Source organism: Podarcis erhardii, assembly GCF_964252035.2.
Source record: "Podarcis erhardii genome assembly, chromosome: 8".
Taxonomy (NCBI): Eukaryota; Metazoa; Chordata; class Lepidosauria; order Squamata; family Lacertidae; genus Podarcis; species Podarcis erhardii.
The window spans coordinates 91,247,192-91,269,308 of NC_138499.1; the positions used below are offsets into that span (position 1 = coordinate 91,247,192).

General features: G+C 41.8%; 1 protein-coding gene across 1 annotated transcript in view; it reads left to right on the forward strand.

The window, feature by feature from the left end:
• Positions 1-5,215, forward strand: part of KIZ (kizuna centrosomal protein) — a 187,255-nt gene extending 182,040 nt beyond the window's left edge. Inside the window, exon 14 of the mRNA XM_081872702.1 lies at positions 5,200-5,215. Within this exon, the coding sequence (XP_081728828.1) occupies positions 5,200-5,209 (10 nt within the window). The 3' untranslated portion in view covers positions 5,210-5,215. The remainder of the gene's footprint in view (positions 1-5,199) is intronic.
• Positions 5,216-22,117: the final 16,902 nt, after the last annotated feature.

Below are 22,117 nucleotides of genomic sequence, written 5' to 3' on the forward strand. Positions count from 1 at the left end.
ACTCTCTCCCTAGAGGAGTTAGACTGGCTCCATCCTTTGTGTCTTTCTCCTGGCAGGTGGAGACCATCTTGCTCCAACAGGCTTTTGGGAACAGACAGCTTTTATTAAAAGGGCTGGTGCTGCACAGTATTTATTACAATTATTGCTATGATTTTAATAGATTTTACATAGGCATATAATTTTACTTTTAAAAATATTTAATTGCTTTTTAATGATGTGCCTTTTCTATGTTTTTAGCAGTTCTGATTTTTATATATAAGCTGACTTGAGTACCTTCAGGAAAAAAGGTGATTTTGAACATGTTAATAATAATAATAATAATAATAATAATAATAATAATAGTAGTAGTAGTAGTAATTCTGGGCAACAAGCCTACACCCTCCTGTTTGATCACTGCTGCCTCCTGCTCCACCACTTCCCTCGGCTGCATTGAGGAGTAGCACGTTGCCATTAGCTTATTCCAGCTTCTGGGTCATATTCAAGGGCAGCCCCACACAAAGCGTATTACAGTAATCAAGTCTTGAGGTTACCAGTACCAGTAGCTTCCCCTCCTGGGCTTGTTCCTTGCCTCCACTCATTCCACAAGTCTCTGTGGCTGAGAAGAATGACAATGGGACAATGTCAGAAGTCCTGCACAAATCCACTTGCACAGATTCCACTCATTTCAGTATGGCTTGCACCAGAGAACTTCACACTGGATCATGCCCAAAGTCTTTGCCACATTTAAGGCACCTGCTCTTCTTTGGCCTAACGCACAGAAAACTACCCTACTTAGAATATGATAACAAGCTGAAAGAAAAATGCTACGCTCTTTGGGCAACGCTATTGAGCTTAACAAATATCGTTCTAACAAGCCCAAGGCAGCAGAATTATTGTTGTTGATGAATGGAGCAGCGTATAACTCAACGCATACAACACAAAGCCTGGCAGCAACGATGAAGGTCGTTTTCTTGAAACATGCCTTTATTCGGCCTGGTGCAGTAATTACACATTAGAAAACAAAAGACAGGATGGCTGCTATTTCAACAGCCATAGCTGTGAACACAGCAAAAGTGTCCAGACTCCACAGGTTGGCCTTAATAAAAGCATCCATGAAAAAGTCAATGCTTTTATATAGAAAAATAAAAGTTAAATAACTTGGCTTCCATGGTACTTGTTTCACATGTTCAAGGCTTCACTCTTTCAGAAGGAGTTTGATACCTATTGTCACAAAGTAATTGGATTCTTTCTTCTCTGCTCTACAGATGCACCAGAGCACAACAAATAAAATTCACTGGGTCCTTCGCTGTAAGTCTAAAAATGGCACTGATGTGGTCATCACCATGGATGTATTTTCTACAGAATAATCTCCGCATTGAAATAAATAATGGCCTTTAACCCCAAACAGCAACACAAAACACCACAACAACCCACAAAGGAACCCAGCCAACTAAGGACTAATGGGAGAGGAATTTCTTTCTCATTGTGATCACTAGGTGGAAGCCAGCACAGGTCAGAGCTGATCAAGGCCAATATAAACCTACAAACAAAGAAGCAGCTTGGGGAGGGGCAGAATGTGAGACAGGCTTACCTTTTCACTTCCACAGTCTATAGTTCAATTCAAAATGATGTGTGCTTCTTTGAGGAGACCACAGACAACTTTATCCCATCATAGGTAAGAAGAGTGTGCAGTGTCAGGCAGTGGCGTAGCGTGGGTTGTCAGCACCCGGGGCAAGGCAAGTAATTTGCGCCCCCTAACCCGTGGATTTGCGCCCCCTAACCCTAACCCCCAGATGTTGCAAAACAGTGCGGCCGGGCCCCCCTGCACCCCCCACGCTATGCCACTGGTGCCAGGAAGATGAAGTTTTCTATTGTTCTCCTTCCTACCACAAAAGTTTAGAGGTTGTGACATCATACAGTCTCATTTATGGCTCTCTAGAAATCATGCATCTGTGGTTTTGGCTGCAGATTCTCCCACAGGAGAGCCTTCTGTCAATTACTGGGAGAGTAAATGAAGGTGTCTAGCCAATGCCTGGGTCTGTTGTGAGTAGAGGCTCTACAGCGGTTGAGATTGAGCCAGATACCAGGACAACAACCTACCATGAACTAACTAACTAACTAACTCTCTCTCTCTCTCTCTCTCTCTCTCTCTCTCTCTCTCTCTCACACACACACACACACACACACACTGTGTGACACCCCAACAACCTATTGTGTTTCAGTAAGGTTTACTAAGGTAATGTGTGTGAACTGCTTTGAGTATTCTAAAGTGTGAAATAAATGTTATGAGTTGGTTTCACAACCACCAGTTGGATGCTGCTCAATAGCAACAGGGTCCCAATTCATACTGGGGTGCACTGGCTATTTCTGCAAGAAAAATCAAGGGCAAACCTCTGGGTTAACATCACATGAAGTTTGGCCTTTGTTCAGTCTTCTTCATTTTAGTTTCTTTATACCTCTCCTCCTCCCCACCCCGTTCAGCTCAGCTGCCATCAGCATTCAGAAAGCTTTTTGACAATTTAGGGATTCAAATTCTTCAAATTTACAAACTTCTATAGTTCAGTGTACGTAGCAACTTCTTCCTTATACTTTATTTCCAAACCAAGTATCACTAAACCAGCTGAAGAGAAGAGCAATGATCAGGATGGGACCACAGTGCAGAGAGAGAAGGGCTTTCTCTCCAGGACATGATCCTGACTCAATCCCTTCCTCCAAATCTTCTACTTGGTCTATGAAGGAAGCAGCTTTGCCACCACTACCAGTTACACTACCCCACTCCACCTCCCATAGCAAATTTTCCTGTCTGGTTAATTGGCACTCAGTAAGAAGTAGGACTTTGCATTATTATTTTTGCTGGGGTTTATATACTGGTTAATCCAGTATATAGCAAAACAAAAGGAGTGAAATGAGTTCCTGAATAGAATGGGTCTTAATTGTCACAGATATTTCCCCTTGCATATTCCTGAATCTGTACTTCTTAATTTAGTACTTCAAGCCAATAACAACAACAACAATTTATTATTTGTACCCTGCTCATCTGGCTGGGTTTCCCCAGCCACTCTGGGTGGCTTCCAACAAAATATTAAAATTACAATAGTCTGTCAAACATTAAAAGCTTCCCTAAACAGGGCTGCCTTCAGATGTCTTCTAAAAGTCTGGTAGTTGTTTTTCTCTTTGACATCTGCTGGGAGGGCGTTCTACAGGGTGCCACCACCGAGAAGGCCCTCTGCCTGGTTCCCTGTGACTTGGCTTCTCACAGTGAGGGAACTGCCAGAAGGCCCTTGGCACTGGATCTCAGTGTCTGGGCTCTTCCTTGATGAAGTGGTTTAATTCTGACAGCACTTTTCAAAGTTGTTCAGCAAGTTAACATTCCTTTTCAGATGTCCTCAATGCATTTATCAGCTTTTTCAATTTCCCTGTATCAGGAGCTGCCTGAAGTACACTTGGTGGGCCTCAGGCTCACATAACTTTCTCAATGACTCAAGCGGAAAACCACACAACCAAAGTTCTGGAGAGCTGGACGCTGCTCTGCAGGAAAAGGAAGACATGACTTCAAGGCCTCAAATAGAAAATGGCAATTCACATCTAATTCTGCAAGCAGATTGAAAGTGCTGTGTGGAAGAAGAGTGAAATATCAATGATAAGGATTTGACACTCATTGGTTATCAATTATTGTTGACCTGAGTGTCTGGGCTGAAAGATGGAGGTGGAGACGCTCCTTCAGGTATACTGGGCCGAGGCCGTTTAGGGCTTTAAAGGTCAGCACCAACATTTTGAATTGTGCTCAGAAACGTACTGGGAGCCAATGTAGGTCTTTCTTTAGCAGCACTTGTGCAGAAATCCTGCCTCCTCCTCCTCTCACCAGCTCTGCCAAAGACAGTGGCTCTTTTGGATTTCATAGAATCATAGAGTTGGAAGAGACCACAAGGGCCATCGAGTCCAACCCCCTGCCAAGCAGGAAACACCATCAGAGCACTCCTGACATATGGTTGTCAAGCCTCTGCTTAAAGACCTCCAAAGAAGGAGACTCCACCACACTCCTTGGCAGCAAATTCCACTGTCAAACAGCTCTTACTGTCAGGAAGTTCTTCCTAATGTTTAGGTGGAATCTTCTTTCTTGTAGTTTGGATCCATTGCTCCGTGTCCACTTCTCTGGAGCAGCAGAAAACAACCTTTCTCCCTCCTCTATGTGACATCCTTTTATATATTTGAACATGGGTATCATATCACCCCTTAACCTCCTTTTCTCCAGGCTAAACATGCCCAGCTCCCTTAGCCGTTCCTCATAAGGCATCGTTTCCAGGCCTTTGACCATTTTGGTTGCCCTCCTCTGGACACGTTCCAGTTTGTCAGTGTCCTTCTTGAACTGTGGTGCCCAGAACTGGACACAGTACTCCAGGTGAGGTCTGACCAGAGCAGAATACAGTGGCACTATTACTTCCCTTGATCTAGATGCTATACTCCTATTGATGCAGCCCAGAATTGCATTGGCTTTTGGAGGCAATTAACACTCTTATGGACAAAGATTATGGGCTTTATTGGTTGCACAGCAAGTATAAAGCTACCAGGCTAGATCATATTAATGCACAACAAGAATAAAGCATAAGGCTACAATCAAGATCATAATTCTTATGCCCCTCCAGTTGCTAATAATTCCTTTTTATATATATATAAATATTTATTAAGGTTTTTTTTTATAAAAGAAATACACAAATAATAAACAGCATTGGTTATATCGTAACATAATTTCATAACTTCTTTGGACTTCCTCACGTTTTCTGCTCCCACTTACATCGTTGAAAATTTTTTCAAGCAAATTATCAACTTGTTTGCAATCTTATATCCAATCATTTAAATATAATCTAACAATTCTCCAAAAGGTTTATGTTTTCCTTAATCTGATTTATCATCAAATTCCAATCTAATTTAGTGGTGGCCAGTTATTTATGATCAAGCATCCTTCTTAACGTTCAACCAAATTACAATATTTTTGTAAATAAGTCTTAAATTTCTTCCAATCTTCTTCAATCCTTTCTTCTCCCAGATCTCGGATTCTGCCAGTCATCTCCGCCAGTTGCATATAGTCTATCAGCTGCATCTGCCACTCTTCCAGTGTGGGTAGATCTTGAGTTTTCCAGTTCTTGGCCAGTTGCTAATAATTCCTTCCTAGGAATGACAACAGCTGGATCATAGAATTGCAGAGTTGCAAGGGACCATGAGGATCATCTAGTCCACCCCCGGCAATGCTGGAATCTTTTGCAACACAGGAATCTTTTGCCCTCTGTGGGGCTCAAACCTGTGACCTTGAGATTAAGAGCCTCTTGCTCTACTGACTGAGCTATCCCTCAGGGTCTGGACCCACAGATAGCTGGAACTTTTGTCACATAGCACCAATCTGGATCTCTCCTCTGGGTCTCCTGCTGAGTGCTTCCAGCTCTCACATTAAGAGCCTGCATCCTGCTGAGTAAGCAAACTGGTGCATTGCTCATGCCCACCTGAGTCCTAAGAGCATGGGTAGGCAAACTAAGGCCCAGGGGCCGGATCCGGCCCAATCGCCTTCTCAATCCAGCCCACGGACGGTCTGGGAATCAGCGTGTTTTTACATGAGTAGAAGGTGTCCTTTTATTTAAAATGCATCTCTGGGTTATTTGTGGGGCATAGGAATTCGTTCATCCCTCCCCCCAATATAGTCCGGCCCACCACATGGTCTGAGGGACGGTGGACCGGCCCCCTGCTGAAGAACTTTGCTGACCCCTGCCTAAGAGCCTCCCATCAGGATCAAAGGGATGAGTAAGGAGACTGCAGCTGCCTCATGATCTCACCTCTCAAGGCCACACATCTCTAAGGGGTAACACCTGTCATGCACAGGGCATACACTTTCCATTCTACTGATTCTGCATTTCTACAATAGTTCTGGCTGGACAGAAACAGCTTCAACTCTTTCAGAACTCATGTGTATAAGCTTTCAAAATTATTCCTGCAAAGCATTCTAATTCCATGTCTTCTTATATGGCCATAAAAAGGGGAATGGATAAGCATCATTCTTAATGCCTCGTGATACGTGTTCTTCTGGACATGCCCCCAGACACCTGCCTGGCTCTTTTGGCTGCCCTGCCCTCATTTTGGCAGCTGTGGTCTGCATTTTGCTTAAACTGTGGGATGGCTTGGCTGCTATGGGTGAGGCTAGGATACCATGGAAAGTAAAAAGGGACGCGGGTGGCGCTGTGGTCTAAACCACTGAGCCTCTTGTTTTTTTTTTTATAAATATTTATTAAGGTTTTTAAATATAAATGCACACATAATAAACAATCTTATTTCTGTCATAACAATTTCATCACTTCTTTGGACTCCCTCACATCTCCCGCTCCCATTTACATCGTTAAAAGTTTTTCCACACAAATTATCAACTTGTTTTCAATCTCATGTCCATTCATTCATGAATAAACCACTGAGCCTCTTGGGCTTGCTGATCAGAAGCTTGGTGGTTCGAATTCCTGCAACAGAGTGAGCTCCCGTCGCTCTGTCCCACCTCCTGCCAACCTAGCAGTTCAAAACGGCGTTTCCACGCACTCTGGTTTCCGTCACAGTGTTCTGCTGCACCAGAAGCGGTTAAATCATGCTGGCCACATGGCCTGGAAAGCTGTCTGCTCCCTCAGCCTGAAAGCAAGATGAGCCTTGCAATCCCATAGTCGCCTTTCACTGGAATTGACCATCCAGGGTCCTTTATCTTCCCTTGACTTGCCCCGGGAAGTCCAGTCCTTGGTGAAGAGGCATGGTGGTTGGTGGTTGGCAGCAGTGGGGCATAGCCAGCTAGGGGCCAACTATAATCATAATCATATTAATTTTATTATTTATACCCCTCCCATCTGAATCATAGAAAAGTAAAGTTGGAAGGGATCCCAAGGGTCATCTAGTCCAACCCCCTGCAGTGCAGGATTAATATTTATTTCATTCTCATATAGACAAGATGACAAACCAGTTTCACTAATCATTAGCTGCTTTCTTTCACTATTATCTAGCTGGGGAGCAACAGACTGGCTCGTTAATGCAGCTAACGAAAAAGGTTAGTTTAAGAATTCTGCCAAGTTTCTGATATTTTGAGAAATAGCATAGCTAATTTCAAGGAAAAAATGTTCTGTGGACAAAAAAGATCAGCTTTTTTGTATGAACTGTGTTTGTGAATTCAAAACCTGATCTCTGCGTTTTCATAAACAAGGGGAAGGAGGAGGTGTGACAATTGCAGTATTCAGCAATGTACAGCTGCATACAGATGTTTGAAAGACAACACCCTTGTCCTAAAAATGTACCCAGGACAGTTGCACAACGTCTGCTTGCACAACTGCCATGTTTGTTCTCTGCATTGTTTCAAATCATATAACAATTGTGTGGTGCTCATTCTAGTGTTAAACTTCTAATTAATTATGACATTTCTATGCTTCATATTTTGCTTTAAATTTGGGAACCTGAAAGAAAGTTAATTAGCTCTCTCTATGCAAAGGATAGAAAAACAGAATCTTGAGAAATCGCCATCTTGCCATTTCAAAAAGGTCTTGCCTGTCTTTTTAGTCTTATTGAATTGGGTCTCCTATACACTGCTTACAGACAACTGTGATAAAGCAGTACACAAATTGTTGAAATTGTTGAAATAAAAACAAACAAAAACAAACAAACAAACAAACAAACTTGAACGCAAAAGAAAATACCTTATTAGGCCATCTTCATATATTGTATTTTGCATTGATGGATGAATTCACCCTCTGAAATGATTTAATTCATAAACCTCTGTAGCATGATGTTTCTCATATGTTGCTCATAGCTTTGATTATGTTCACAAGATAAATGTACAGTACTCTGTTTATTGTTGGAACTGTAAAAAGCCAAGCTACAAACAAATGTCCTACAGTTGGAGAGCAATTATATTTAACCATTCAGTTTCACAGTACATCAAAAAACAATGCTTGTGACCTAATTATTTCAGGGTTTCTTTTCTTTTTTTGCCCAAAATACAGAGGCAGGAATCCTCATAAATACCTTTCCACTGAAAGTTTACACATAAAAGCATGCTAATGTATACTGTGATAACGCATTTTGTTCTTTTTGCGTCTGTGATAATCTGGAGAGCATAATCAGAGACATGAGCTGCAGCTGAGAGTGTGACTCCATGGCTATTCTTTCAGCCGCAAAGATTTATGAACTGAATGAAGCCACTCATATACACTTATCATTACATTTGTGGTAGAATAGGGTTTTCCATACATTATTTTCCCTGTTCATCCAGGATTCTCACTTTAGTTCCTCGTATGTTCAGATGCCATGGATTGGAAAGAAACGTGACGACAGCCTTTCTCAGGAGGGCTGCCTCCTGCCACTCAGCTGTAGCCCCAAGTACTTCTAATTTATACTGGCTGCTTTAGGAATCATTTAAAGTGGGAAAGCATTTCATAAATAAAAAACATAAAAAATACATTGACACAGTGGTTGTTGTTGTTGTTGCTTAGTCGTTTAGTCCTGTCTGACTCTTCGTGACTCCTTGGACCAGAGCACGCCAGGCACTCCTGTCTTCAATACAGTGGTACCTTGGGTTAAGTACTTAATTCGTTCCAGAGGTCCGTTCTTAACCTGAAACTGTTCTTAACCTGAAGCACCACTTTAGCTAATGGGGCCTCCTGCTGCTGCTGCCGCCACGCCGCTGGAGCACAATTTCTGTTCTCATCCTGAAGCAAAGTTCTTAACCTAAGGTAATATTTCTGGGTTAGCGGAGTCTGTAACCTGAAGCATATGTAACCTGAAGCGTATGTAACCCAAGGTACCACTGTAAGATCAATTCAGAAACACACCCACCAAAACGACACATATCTGTTGTAATTTTGCCCCCTCAATAAAATATGTGAGGGGCCAGGCACACCCAAAGTTAATGGGCATTGCCATTCAAATGATGTGTGTGCGCCGCGCCGTGTGATCAATTGGCAGGGCAGAGCTTACACCCCCCCCCCATATTTTATTCAGGTTGGTACCCCTGCTTCCAGTATTCAGCTTCATTGGGCTCTTGTGTTAGAATCATAGAAATAATAAAATTGACGGTCACCTCTGAGGGTCACCCCAACAATGCTGGAATCTCAGCTAAAGCACTCATGACCGATGGCCACCCAACCTCTGCTTAAAAACCTCCAAGGAAGGAGAATCCACCACCACTCTTGGGAGTCTGTTCCACTGTCGAACAGCTCTTACTGTCTGAAAGTTCTTCCTGATGTTTAGTTGGAATCTCCTTTCTTGTAACTTGAAGCCATTGCCTTGAGTCCTCCCCTCCAGAGCAGGAAGAAACAAGCTTACTCCATCCTCCATGTGATAGCAGTTTAGATAATTGAAGATGGTAATCATATCTCCTCTCAGTCTCCTCTTTCCCAGGCTAAACACCCCAACTCCCTCAACCATTCATCATAAGGCTTGGTTTGCAGACCCTTTCTCCACCTACTTTCTCCATGCTCTGCATAATTTTATTATTTTCTGCCATATTCCCATACTCACCCTTTCTCTAAAGCCACAAATGCTGGACCTTTTCCACACAGTTGAGCTGCCTCAACCCTTTGATCAGTTTGGTTCCCTTTTCTGAAGCCTTTCATGTCATTTTTGAGGTGATGTGACCAGAACTCTACTCAGTATTCCAAATGAAGTTATACCATAGATTTGTATAATGGCATTAAGATATCAGCAGTTTTGTTTTAAATTCTTTTCTTAATGATCCCTAACATGGAATTTACCTTTTTCACAGCTGCTACACACTGGGTTGACATCTTCATCAAACTATCCACTACAACACCGTCATTCCTTGTCAGCCACTGCCAGTTTGACCCCATGAGTCTGACCTATATGTTAACTAAGTTTTTTTCCCTTGCCTGTAAATGCATCACTTTGTACTTGTTTACACTGAATTGCATTTTCCATTTTACTGCTCATTCACTCAGTTTGGAGAGGTCCCTTTGGAGCTCATTGCAATCTCTTTTTGTTTTAACAATTCAGAATCATTTGTGAATATAGCCAATAATTTGCTCACTCTAAACTCTAGGTTAAAATTTGTGGGAATGTTGTGGGTAGCAGGAGAGGATATATTGACTGAATATTATCCTTCCTAACTCATGCTAGTGAGTTTATTCATACGGCAGAGTACATCCCCCTCTTTACACAGCAGAAAGCTAGTTGCAGATTCGTTAGAATCTCTTAAGTTCTATTATTCCTGGTAAGACCCCTTTGATTCCCTCCTAAAAGAATAAAGACACAACAGTCTTGTTCATAAGTAACAATAAGAAGTTTACTCACATTCAGTTCACAGTTGGATCCCTGAAGGCAGGCTTTAGCTTAGAAGATGGTTTGAGTTCATCCCACATGCTGCTGGCTGAGAGCCAGCAGTGCAGTCCAAGAGAAGAAAAGGCATCAAAAGAGAGGAAGGTGGCTGCATGACTGGACCTTTTGTGGGGTCTGGAAGGGTCACGCCCACCACCTGGTCACATGCAAAGGAAGGATGCCAGGTGTAAAAGGAAGTTCAGTTGACTGGACCAACATTCCCCTGCATGTCCACTCTAGATAAACAGGAAATGTTGTATTTGACTGCTTATGTTACATCCTACAAAATTAAAGGTTTGATAGGCCAAGTGTCTGCTGAAAAGAAAATGTCATTGTACAATGCTGGAAGGACATAATCAGCAAAGAAACAGCTTCCATTGACAGGAAGTCATAAGTCTGAGCATGGCCTCAGAGAAAGTCCTCTCTAATGTATCAAGCATATGCAACTCAGATGTTGCTGAAATGCCTTAGTAAATCTCCATAGAACAGGAGTGTGGCGCTACATCCAGCCAATGGACTGGATCCTTACCTCTCCAAACGGCTAAGTTTGACAGCTTGGTAGCACCATCCAAATATCAGTCACCTGATGTCACAATGACCCCAGGTGGCCCATCATCCTTTGCCCACACAGTTTAAAAAGAAACCACAAAGGAAGGGTCCTTTCCAAACCTCTGAAAATCAGCTGTATGGTGTTGCTTGCAAACCCTTTTTTCAGCAAAGTTGCATCTTTATCTGCCGCAAACCTGACATTATGCATGGCATCAGAAGTGGGGCAGTGTCAGAAGCAAGCCAGCAGTAAATTACACCATGCAAGTTGGAGTTAATTTTTATTAGCAAGAACACAATCTGCACAGACTTGACAAAGTGTCAGGTCTAATGAGCACAGCAGCTCACCCCCAGTATGTCTTGTCCCATGGATCAGTTGTCAAGATTGAAAATATCTGCCTCCCTACAGCCATCTAAGTCCCCTCTGCTCCAGGGTTTTCCCCAAGCAATCAGAAACTGTACCTGCCTGAAGCCAACCTCTCCTTTGCTCTTTTCATGCCTCTTTTGGTTCTGTGAGGCCAGGGGAGAGGGGAACTTGTCACTGCAGAAGTGGGAGACACCCATGACTCTTCACCAGCCTGAGTCATCTCTGCCTCTTGGCCTCCCTCCTCCCCTGCTTCAGCTTCTGCGTCTGTTTCTGGTCTTCTCTCTGCTATATACCCCCCCCCCCGCTCACTAAGCCCTGTTACCTCTTAAGCTTGCCAGTCTGCTCCCTCTGACCACTCAGCATTGTCCCACCACTAGTCTCCTGGCTCTGAACCTTCTTTCCTTGGGGATTCTCCAGCTGGTTTCTCCTAGCAGTCCTCTGCATCCAACCAGTCCATGACAGGCAGGTGGGCATGGCTTGGCTGAGATGACCTTGCTGGCCAAATGGACAGGTCTGATGGGTTTAATTAGGCCTGTGGATAGTGGTTTCCATTTGCTGCACAGAAGAGCTTAATAGGTTGCAGGCTCCTGTGGTAGAAGATGGTCTTTAAATATTTATGTTTTAAAATTGGCAATTTACAATCTCTTGTTAAAACCATTCTTCCAGTCCTCCCCCTCCAGTCCTGGTCATAAGCATGGCTCTGTGTTGCTCCAAATCCCCACTCAAGCAGTAAGTTCACTGGGTGACTTTGGGCCAGTCACCATCTCTTAGCCTAACCCACCTAACCGGGTTGCCATGAGGATGAAATGGGGAGGAGGAGAGCCATGGACACCACCTTGAGCTCCTCGGAAGGAAAAAGGTGGCAAATAAATGAATAAATAAATAAATATCTTCTACTGAGGAAATGACTGAGGAGGCTGGTATGTTTAATCTGAAGAAGAGGAGGCTTGTGGGATATTTAAATTCAGTGGGGTTTTTTCTTAAATTTTCCTACTCATATTGAAATACTGCCCCTCAATGAGGCCAAACTTAGATTCACAAAATGTTCAGGGAAATGTGTCCCCCTGCGTCCCCCCAGAAAAAAAGCACTGTTTAAATTGCAGTCAAACCAACAATTCATGTTTTGCCAGAGAGGCACAGGAAGGGCTGAGGCTCACAGAGCTTTCCTGCTAGAGAGAAGTCTGTGACGTCACTTCCCTTTTGTGCCCTGACAGGAAGAGGGTGTGTCTATATCTGCTCCTCCCTGCCTGGGTTTCTTCTTTTTTTGCTCTTCTTCACCATGCCTACAACGTAAGAACATCCAGTTTAAAGCTAGACTTAGTATATTTTAGTAACTTAATTACCATTATAAGCCTGCCTGCATTGGGGCTCCACTAGGGGCACCTTGGAAGATGGCCGACAATACCATCTCTCCAGCTCACAAGAGGTAATTAAGGGGCTGAGATGGGAGTAAATCAGCCTCCCAAATTCTTCCCGGGGAAGGGAAGATGCAACCTCGTCCACGGTTGCCCATAAATCACCCCCGAGTTCGAAAGAAGGAGGGGTGAGGGCAGTGGACGGAAAGCCCTCGAGTGAGCTCGGATCATTTCTTAAGATAAAAAATTGGATATAAGAGTTATTGCACATGCTTCGAGCAAAGAAAAGGGTACATTAGCTGCTAATTAAGCCTGCCACTGAGAAGTTAAGACTGATGGATTGGACTGGAAAGAAGATAACATTAAAGAACAACATCTAAGACGGTATGTTGAAACGGAACAGAAAGGGGGAGGGATAAAACTTCTTCTTTTCTTATTACGATATTACCTAACAACCCGCCCCCCCCAGAAGAACCATCAATACAACCTATAGCAAGTAAAATAAACTGTGTGGAAATAAAAATATCAACTAAAGCCTTTGTTTTTTGAAATATCTGGAAAGAAAATAAAAGGCTCTCCTGTGACGCAGTTTTTAATCGGGATCCGCCATTATGAGACAGACTATGTTGCAGAGATTAATAGCCATAGGGGGAGGCGAGCCATTACTTTGTTATCATGTTTGTATTCTAAGTTCGACTTGGCAAATCTTCTCTGGAAAGGCTAATTTATGGTGCAACTTGTCTGGGAAAATTAATGAGCAAATGCCTAGATTTTATTTCATCGGAACTGAGAAAGATGGCGTCTGCCACCCGAGGAGGACTTTTGGATGGATTCAGCATAAATAACAGCGTGTGAGGATTTATTGCAAACAAAAGACTTACCAGCTTTTTTAAAAAAGGGAGAGCCTTACAAAGTTCACCCAGAAGCATAATATTGCTTACTTTAACTCGCCTGTGGAAACAACTCAGAGGCTATTAAGAAGAAAAAGGATAACAACAAGAAGATTGAAAGATGGGACTGGTGAACACTAAAAGCAGCAGATATATGAGATGATTGGACCCTACTGAACTCGAAGCATGGGAACCCCCAACAAAAATTTATAATTTGGCAAAATATTTGGACTTTATGATATGTATTGGTATAATTTGGAATAATTAATGTTATATGATTGGATTGTTAAATGGAAAACTTAATAAAAATTATTATAAAAAAAAATAAAAATAAGCCTGCCTGCATCAAGCTACTGTACCCGTTATTCTTCAAGACTTATTCTGAGTGAGTAAATGTTATTTTTTACCTTTTACAAGACTATTTATATGTGATTATTATTTTAAGGTGGAGAAAAGGAGGAAATACCAGGAAAATACATGCCTTAAATGCCTTAAAGCATCCTGGATTACTAATACTAAAAGGCTAAAACTAGGCTATCTAAGCTTCCCTTTAAGCTGCGAAGGGATAGCACTTTGCTATTTTAAGGGGGCAAAGTTGTTGAGCTCCTTTAGGGGGGCAAAATCGCAAAAAGGCAATTTTTTGGGGAAATCGGCAAAAACGGGACTGCCGATATGGGCTGCCATACGTTCACATTTTCCCTGACATTTTTTGCCAATTTCCACCCAGATACTGCTAGAGATAGCAGTATTCCAGGTAAGTCCGGGAAATTCCAGATGTATGGCAACCGTAAATATATCCCCTCTTGGCAGCTAATCACATCCCAACAAGACTGAGAGGTGATATGATAGCAATCTTCAAGTAACTGAAGGGCTGTCACAAGCTTGTTTTCTGCTGCTCTACAGACGTAGACTTTGTTTGGATAAATATGACAACATTTGGAATAAGTTTATATAGAATGTACTAGGCTATTAACATCTATATATGTATTAGGACAATAACATATCAATTTATATAAGAATGTATGGGAGTATATTACATTGCATTTTTGTATATATATATTTTCTTTCTTATAAACATCTTTGTCACTTCCGGGTTGGCGCCTCCGATAATGGCTGAATTCCTCTGATCGGGAGGAATTTGCCTCGTGGAAATTTGGGTCTGGCCGCCACGGCGAAGGCGGAGACCCACTAGAAATCACAGGCGGGTGAAGCCTGTGAACGTGGGATTCGGCTGGCACCTTTTGCGCCTCCCCTACTCGCGGGGAAACCCGGTTTCGGGGATCCGGAGCGACGTGGGGTGAGCGGCGCGGTGCTTCGAATTGACTGCTTCTTCCACGGAGTGAAGCCGCATAGCTGTTGCCGGAGAGCGCTGACTTTTTCCTGTGGACAATTTGATCTTAAAGTAACTACCCGTGAGTAGAGCGGAGAATTGGATTTTTAAACGTCTTAATTTGGTGCCGAAACGGGGAGGTCTAAAACAGGAAGTCCACCTTCCCCTTTTGTAAATAGATTGAAGCAATGAGGATGCAAGCTGAAGTCTCGGAAAGCCTATCTTAAAGGACTAAATTTCCATCAGTAAAAATACTAAACACCCCTTGGTGGCAGGAGAAGAGGGGGAAAAGTTTTGGATTGAGTATACCTGCAGGAGAGAGCGAACAGAGTTAATATACCACCGCTCCAATCCTGGAAACGGGCTGCCAACAGGACTGACCGTGATTAGAACGTTCACTGACAGTTAGTTAAATAAGAGGAATACATTGTTTCCATGGTCTCCGTCTGCGTTTAAAAAGGAGTAAAAGTAACAGAAAATTGAAACTAACTTTATTGTTTGAATTGAGTTAAAAGGACTAATATAAATAGAAGCTGCTTCCCTCTAGAGGAACTGTTTCCCTCTAGAGGAAGCTTTTGAAACTGTTACAAGAGTTGAGCTGGGGGGATTTCCAGCTGCAAGATAAAAACCTGTGAGATTCTGGGGACCTTGAATCGGTTAAGAATGTTGACAGAAGAGGCCTTAGTGGTTGTATTATGTAAGATAAGTGACTCACTGGAACAGCTCCACAAAAAGGTGGATCTGGTAACTACCAAAATTGACAATTTGGGACAAAAAGTGAACACCAATATAGAAACTATTCAGAAACTGACACAGGAATCTACTTTGACATGGCAAGCTGCGGAGAAGGCTAGGGAGAAAGTTATTGCCGTTGAACCTAAAGTAACACAATTGGAGAGAGAGAGAGTCCCAGCCTTACAGATGCAACTTGATGACCATAGGTTGATGCCTGCTATGATTGAATTTAAAGAAAAGCAGATTTTGAGGATCAGAGCCCTACCTGAACTGGAGAAGGAAAGTTTGATAGATTTTCTTACACAGGAATTTGATGACTTTTGGGACCGGGACTTGGGTAAAAAAGAGATTAAAATTGTGAGGGCTCTCGGACTTGGAGGAGGAGGGAAGGAAGAGAAGAACAAAATAAAAGACTGTTGGAACTACCAGAGGAACTTAGAAGAACAACAGTCAAGAGTGGAAATTCTGAAAGATATCCTGAAATACCTTTCGGATCTTAGATTCAACTACGGAGATTTCGTTGCCCTGTTGAGAAGGAATAAAATCATCTTTAGGTGGGAGTTTCGCCGAGATCTACTCTTTAGCCTCAAAGGAAGGAAAATGAAAATAAGATCAGCGGAAGACAAAGTAAAGTTCATGTATAAATATGAAGAAGACTTGCAGAAGGGACTTGGAAAAGAGTTAAGAGCATCGGACAGAAGATCACCAGGTTGATGGACTATAGGGAATTGGCGTATATGACTGGCAGAATCCGGGACCAGGGAGAAGAGTCGGTGGAAGAAGATTGGAAAAAGTTTAAAGACTATTTATAAAAATATTGTAAAATTAATGAGTTTTAGAAAAATGTTGGAAAGGAGCTATATGGCTTTAGTAGAAATGTTATAAGGAATTATGTACAAATAGAATATTAGAGTATTAAAGGGAAAATAAAGTTAAAATATGTTAAGACAATTATATATTAAAGGGAAAAATAAGGTTAGAATATGTTAAGATAAATTACAGGACAGAAAACAGAGGAAGATGGAAAGGAATTGCTGAAATAGTTAATTAAAGTGGAATACAAAAAGGGAGGTGTGAGGAGATCGATGAAACAAGTAAATGAAAGTTAAGATACTGAACTTATTAGGTTTTTTAAAAATTGTGTTTGTTTGGTTTTGTTAATTTAATGTTTGGGGGTTGGTGTTGTGTGGTGTTTTTGTTTTTGTATTGTATTGTTTTGATTTGTTTAATCCTTTATCTTTCTTTTGCATTTTTTAAAATGTTAATAAATATTATTTTTTAAAAAATAAACATCTTTGTCCCCCCCCCACTCCCCCTTTCCCCCCTTTGTGGCACTTTATTTCTTTATAACTGAAATAATTTAAATAATTTAAAGAGCTGATTGACAGTGGAATGGACTACATTGGAAGGTGGTGGTTGATTATCCTTCATTGGAGATTTTTAAATAGAGGTTGGGTGTCAGGATGGAATTATTTAGTTGTGATTCCCTCATTGCAGAGGGTTGGACTAGATAACCCTGGGGATCCCTTCCAGCTGTAGAATTCCATTATTCAATGATAATCTATGAACAAGTTAAAAAGCACAGGTCCCAATACCAAATCTTCCAGGACTCTACTTTCTATCTTCTATTCAGAGACCTGTTCACTCTCTGCTTCCTGTTACATAACCAGTTCATGATCCACAGGGTGACATCCCTTTATTCCTTGACCACTAAACTTCCTCAGGAGTCTTTGGTGAGGTACTTTGTTAAAAGCTTTTGGAATGTCCACGTACACTATGCCAACAAACTCACTTCTATCTATATGCTTGTTAACACACTCAGCTCTGTTAGATTCATGAGACAGGACTTGTCCTTGCAGAAGCCATGCTGGCTCTGCTTCAGCAAGGCTTATTCTTCAATATCAGGGATAGGCAACCTAAGGCCCGGGGGCCGGATGCGGCCCAATCGCCTTCTAAATCCAGCCCACAGACGGTCCGGGAATCAGCGTGTTTTTACCTGAGTAGAATGTGTGCTTTTATTTAAAATGCATCTTTGGGTTATTTGTGGGGCATAGGAATCCGTTCATTCCCCCCCCCCAAAAAAAATATATAGTCCGGCCCACCACATGGTCTGAGGGACGGTGGACTGGCCCACGGCTTTAAAAGGTTGCTGACCCCTGTTCAATATGCTTGGTTATTTTATCTTTAACCATACTTTCCACCAGTTTTCCTGGGACAGACATTAAGCTAAACAGGATCAATTTTTAAAAATTGTTGTTTCATTGGCCACTTTCTAATCCTCAGGTATAGAACCTGATTTTAGGGATGTTACATATTTTTATTAGAAGATCAGGAATTTCACATTTGAGTTCTTTGAGAACTCTTAGGTGGGTGCCATCCAAACCTGGCGATTTGTCAGTTTTTATTTTCTCTATTAGGCTTAGAACTTTGTCTCTAAACACTACTATTTTTCTCAGTTCCTCAGACTCTCCACCTGCAATAATGACACTCCTGTTATACAGAGAACCCTAGCTGAGATACATATTCACCATGCTTCTCATAGTTGAGACCCATGGAATCAGGATCTACCCAGCAGCCTTTATCTGACCTACTCTGACTGCCTGGAAAAAAAATTGAAAACTAACAAATTCTGAATGAAATAAATTAACATATCCAGTTCGATTAACATATCCATTAATGAACTGTGGCATTCATTCCTTTGCAAGAAATGAAATATGTGAATGAACCACATTTGTTCCAGTTATTAATTTGTTTTAAAATGAATATGTCCTCCTAAAACCCACTACTTAAGGTGACGGCTTCACCTCATGATAAGGTTGCCCTTGCATAGCATCTAGCAGCACCTAGACAGGACGAGACGCCTGGCGTCTCCCAGCAGTTCTCCATTTTAAGCATGTGTGACCAGGGAACATGGATTAGATTTACTGTGATTTAATAGTGAAGAAGTTGTTACCTTGATTTCTGAGTTCAAGTATACAACTGATTTCTTTATTCCTACCACATTCCTGAAGCATTTACTGTTATATGAGTGTTTATTGTGTCGGCAACAAGATGGGGATGATGGGGATATATTAAGGGAAAACCCTCTTACATTTTTTTCTTTCTTTCAGTAAAATGTCAACTCTATTACTGGTGTGTCAACCCCATTACTGCAACATCATGTGTATAATCATAAACCTTTTCAGTGCAACAAACAAAACATTCACTTCAGGTCATTATAAGAAACAAGCAATAGGCAGAGGGGGAGATGCTAGGTGCCTGTCCCTATTAGCAAATTTCTTAAGTCTTCTGTTCTGCTATAGTGGCAGTGGCTGATTTGATGATGAAGAAAGAGTATGCAACAGCTGGAGTAAATTTTCTCATTCTTAGTATTTCCTTTAATTTAGATAACATATTTTTCATCTTATGATACATCAGCCCATTGACATTTATATTTCTAATATAATACTCAAATGGTAAAACACAGAGATTAACTTTGGATCAACACATTCAGTTCTTAAACCCTGAAAAAAGTAATTATCTTTTCAGCACAATGAAATGAAAATATTATCATACTAACAGTCAGCAAATGTATCATCAGAAAAATCAGGTTTAGTCACAGTCTCCAACTTACCTACTTTTAAAAGATATTTACAATATGACTCTTTCCAGAAATACAGAATTTTCCCTGCCTTCAGCTTGTGGGTTTTGACTTAATTATAATTAGCACAGAAACAAATGTTTCTAACTACAGTTCTACCTCAGGTTACAAACACTTCGGGTTACGGACTCCACTAACCCGGAAGTAGTACCTCGGGTTAAGAACTTTGCTTCAGGATGAGAACAGAAATCATGTGGTGGCAGCGGGGCGGCAGCGGGAGGCCCCATTGGCTAAAGTGGTACCTCAGGTTTTGAACGGTTTCAGGGTAAGAAAGGACCTCCGGAACAAATTAAGTTCGTAACCAGAGGTACCACTGTATTTTAAAAATCACCATAACGCTGTACTTCAGCATTTGAATTCTGAATGCATAATTTTGAATTTGCAAAGTAGAATTTTGAAAGCGATTTCCCCTTCAAATATGGAATTTCAGTGGTTTAGAATTATTAACATCTTTTTCTTGTTTTAATATTGAGATATAAAAAATGAAACCCCACGAGGTGCCACAATTACTATCGATACTAAGTACTATTGCATGCTGAGTAGCACATGCTGTCAAATATTAAATGCTGTTGCATGACAACTATCAAATTCCCTCAAGTATCACCTTTTAAATATTAAGACCAAGATTCTAAGAGAAAGATAAAATACGGTAATGAAATGAAATGCTGCTGGATATAAAATAAAGATATCAAATATTCATCTAGTCTTTTAATATCCAGGGAATATCTGTCAATATTTAGTATTTGAATTCCAACATTTGCAGAGAAGAATTCATGGGAGAAAAATAAATTCAGGTCTAACTGCTTCCTCTGCACTGGGTACAAAGTGTGTGCTTATCCTCACAAACATGTGCTTGAAACCTCATGAAGCTCAACCGGGAGGATTTGGGGCAGCACAGTAACCAAGCACTGATTCTGTGGACAGCAAATGGGCTGGTGAAGCATCCTCTTCCTTACTCTGCCTCTTCTCCAAATTGCCTCTCAGCTGAAGGAGGGTGTGTGTGTTTTGGGTGGTGGGGAGATATCCTAGGAAGTTGTGAAGTCTAGTTAAAATTACCTACATGTGCTTAGGAACTAAGCTGTATGGACTTTGAATCCAACCTTTTGGTCTACCTTGTGTGATTACTTTTCACTATCGCTGTCCCATCTACGAAACAGATCCATAGTTTTGACTGCAAAAATCTCCCACAGAAGAGACTCAAAGCCCATATTTCACTTTGAAAATCTTGATGAATTTCTGCAGGAATTCAAACACTGGTTTATTTGTGCAGGAAATAAAGGTCCTGCAATAAAGTAGTAATTTGCTGAAGTATAATGGCCAGGTCAAAGGCGATATGCCACTTCAAAATATTAAGGCCATCAGTAACCAGAGGCCTTTTAAAAATGGAATATGAAATGATCACATTCCGTGGTTAGCATGGCACAACTATTTTGGTGCTGATTTTCTGTAACTGCAGAACTGCGGGGCAGAGAAGTTGTTAAGCATTTTGAGAGCATTTTGTTGTTTGTCTTGTATTCATGTACATGGTCACAGGCATCAATTTCTTCTGTTTAGATTTCTCCAAGCTGTTGAGTCTGACTCTGTGTATTTCCCATTCAGGTTTATACTAGACTATAAAAAGCAAGCTCTGTGTTGATTTTAGGTTGATGCACAAGTGCTTTAGACCTTACTTGCAGAGTTCAAGTAGAGTTCATTTGCCCTTTCTTAAAGTCACTTTGAATAAGGAGAGCTGGTGCAGCCTTGCGATGTGCTACAAGTCAGGAGGTCTTCCATTTACATCTTATGAACTCACTAGGACCACAGGCACAGAGCCAAAAATATTTTGCTGCCTGAGGTAGAGCAGGAAATGGTGCCTATCTCCAAAGTCCAAGGTTAGTTAAGTTCTTTTGGCACCTGAAGCAGACCCCCCCCCCAGTAGGCAAAAGACAGCAATAACATACGGGGGGGGGGGGCGTACAGGGCTGGTTGCCAGGGGTGCAAAATGTAAACCCCCAGTGCTGGTTCAATACAGCTGAGTGCTTCCATCACTGTCCTCCATGCGAACCACGAAGTGTCCTCTCCAGACAATGGAACAACTCTTCTTTTCTCTGAGCCTGCGATCTTCTGGGTGATGCAGGCGCCATTTGGCAGTTGAATGTGCATGTGTACTCCATCCATTTCCCTCCCTCTCCACCCTTCACATGGTCCTGGGCGCTGGCATACCCAGACTACTACCAACCTGCTCTCCTTTTAAGCCTAACTCTGTCCAATAATAGGGCCAGCCTTCCACAAGCAAGCCGCCAGTGCTATTTTTCTATAGAAAGAGGTGCCATAACTCACTATGAACGCCTCCCTCATTTTCTTAGAATGGCAATGGTGCTCACATGAGAGGTGCTGGAACTGAGTTGCAGCTGAAAAAATCCCTGCAAGCACTATTTTTCAGACTCAGATGCTCCCAGTCTGCAATATGGGGCTAATACTTACTATCTAGACAGCAAACCTAGACAGCATCTTAAAAAGCAGAGACAACACCTTGCCAACAAAGGTCCGTATAGTTAAAGCCATGGTTTTCCCAGTAGTGATGTATGGAAGTGAGAGCTGGACCATAAAGAAGGCTGATCGCCGAAGAATTGATGCTTTGATTGAGGGCACAAGGAGAAGGGGAAGACAGAGGATGAGATGGTTGGACAGTGTTCTCGAAGCTACCAGCATGAGTTTGACCAAACTGCGGGAGGCAGTGGAAGACAGGAGTGCCTGGCGTGCTCTGGTCCAGGGGGTCATGAAGAGTCGGACACGACTAAACGACCAAACAACAACACATACTATCTTATAAAGATACTGTGAAGGATTGCAAAATAATGAATGTGAACCATTTTGAACACTTTATAACAGTTGTGGTGAGGATTTGCGGCACTTCAGGCATGCTAGAGCACTACTCCTTGACCACTGGCAGAGCAG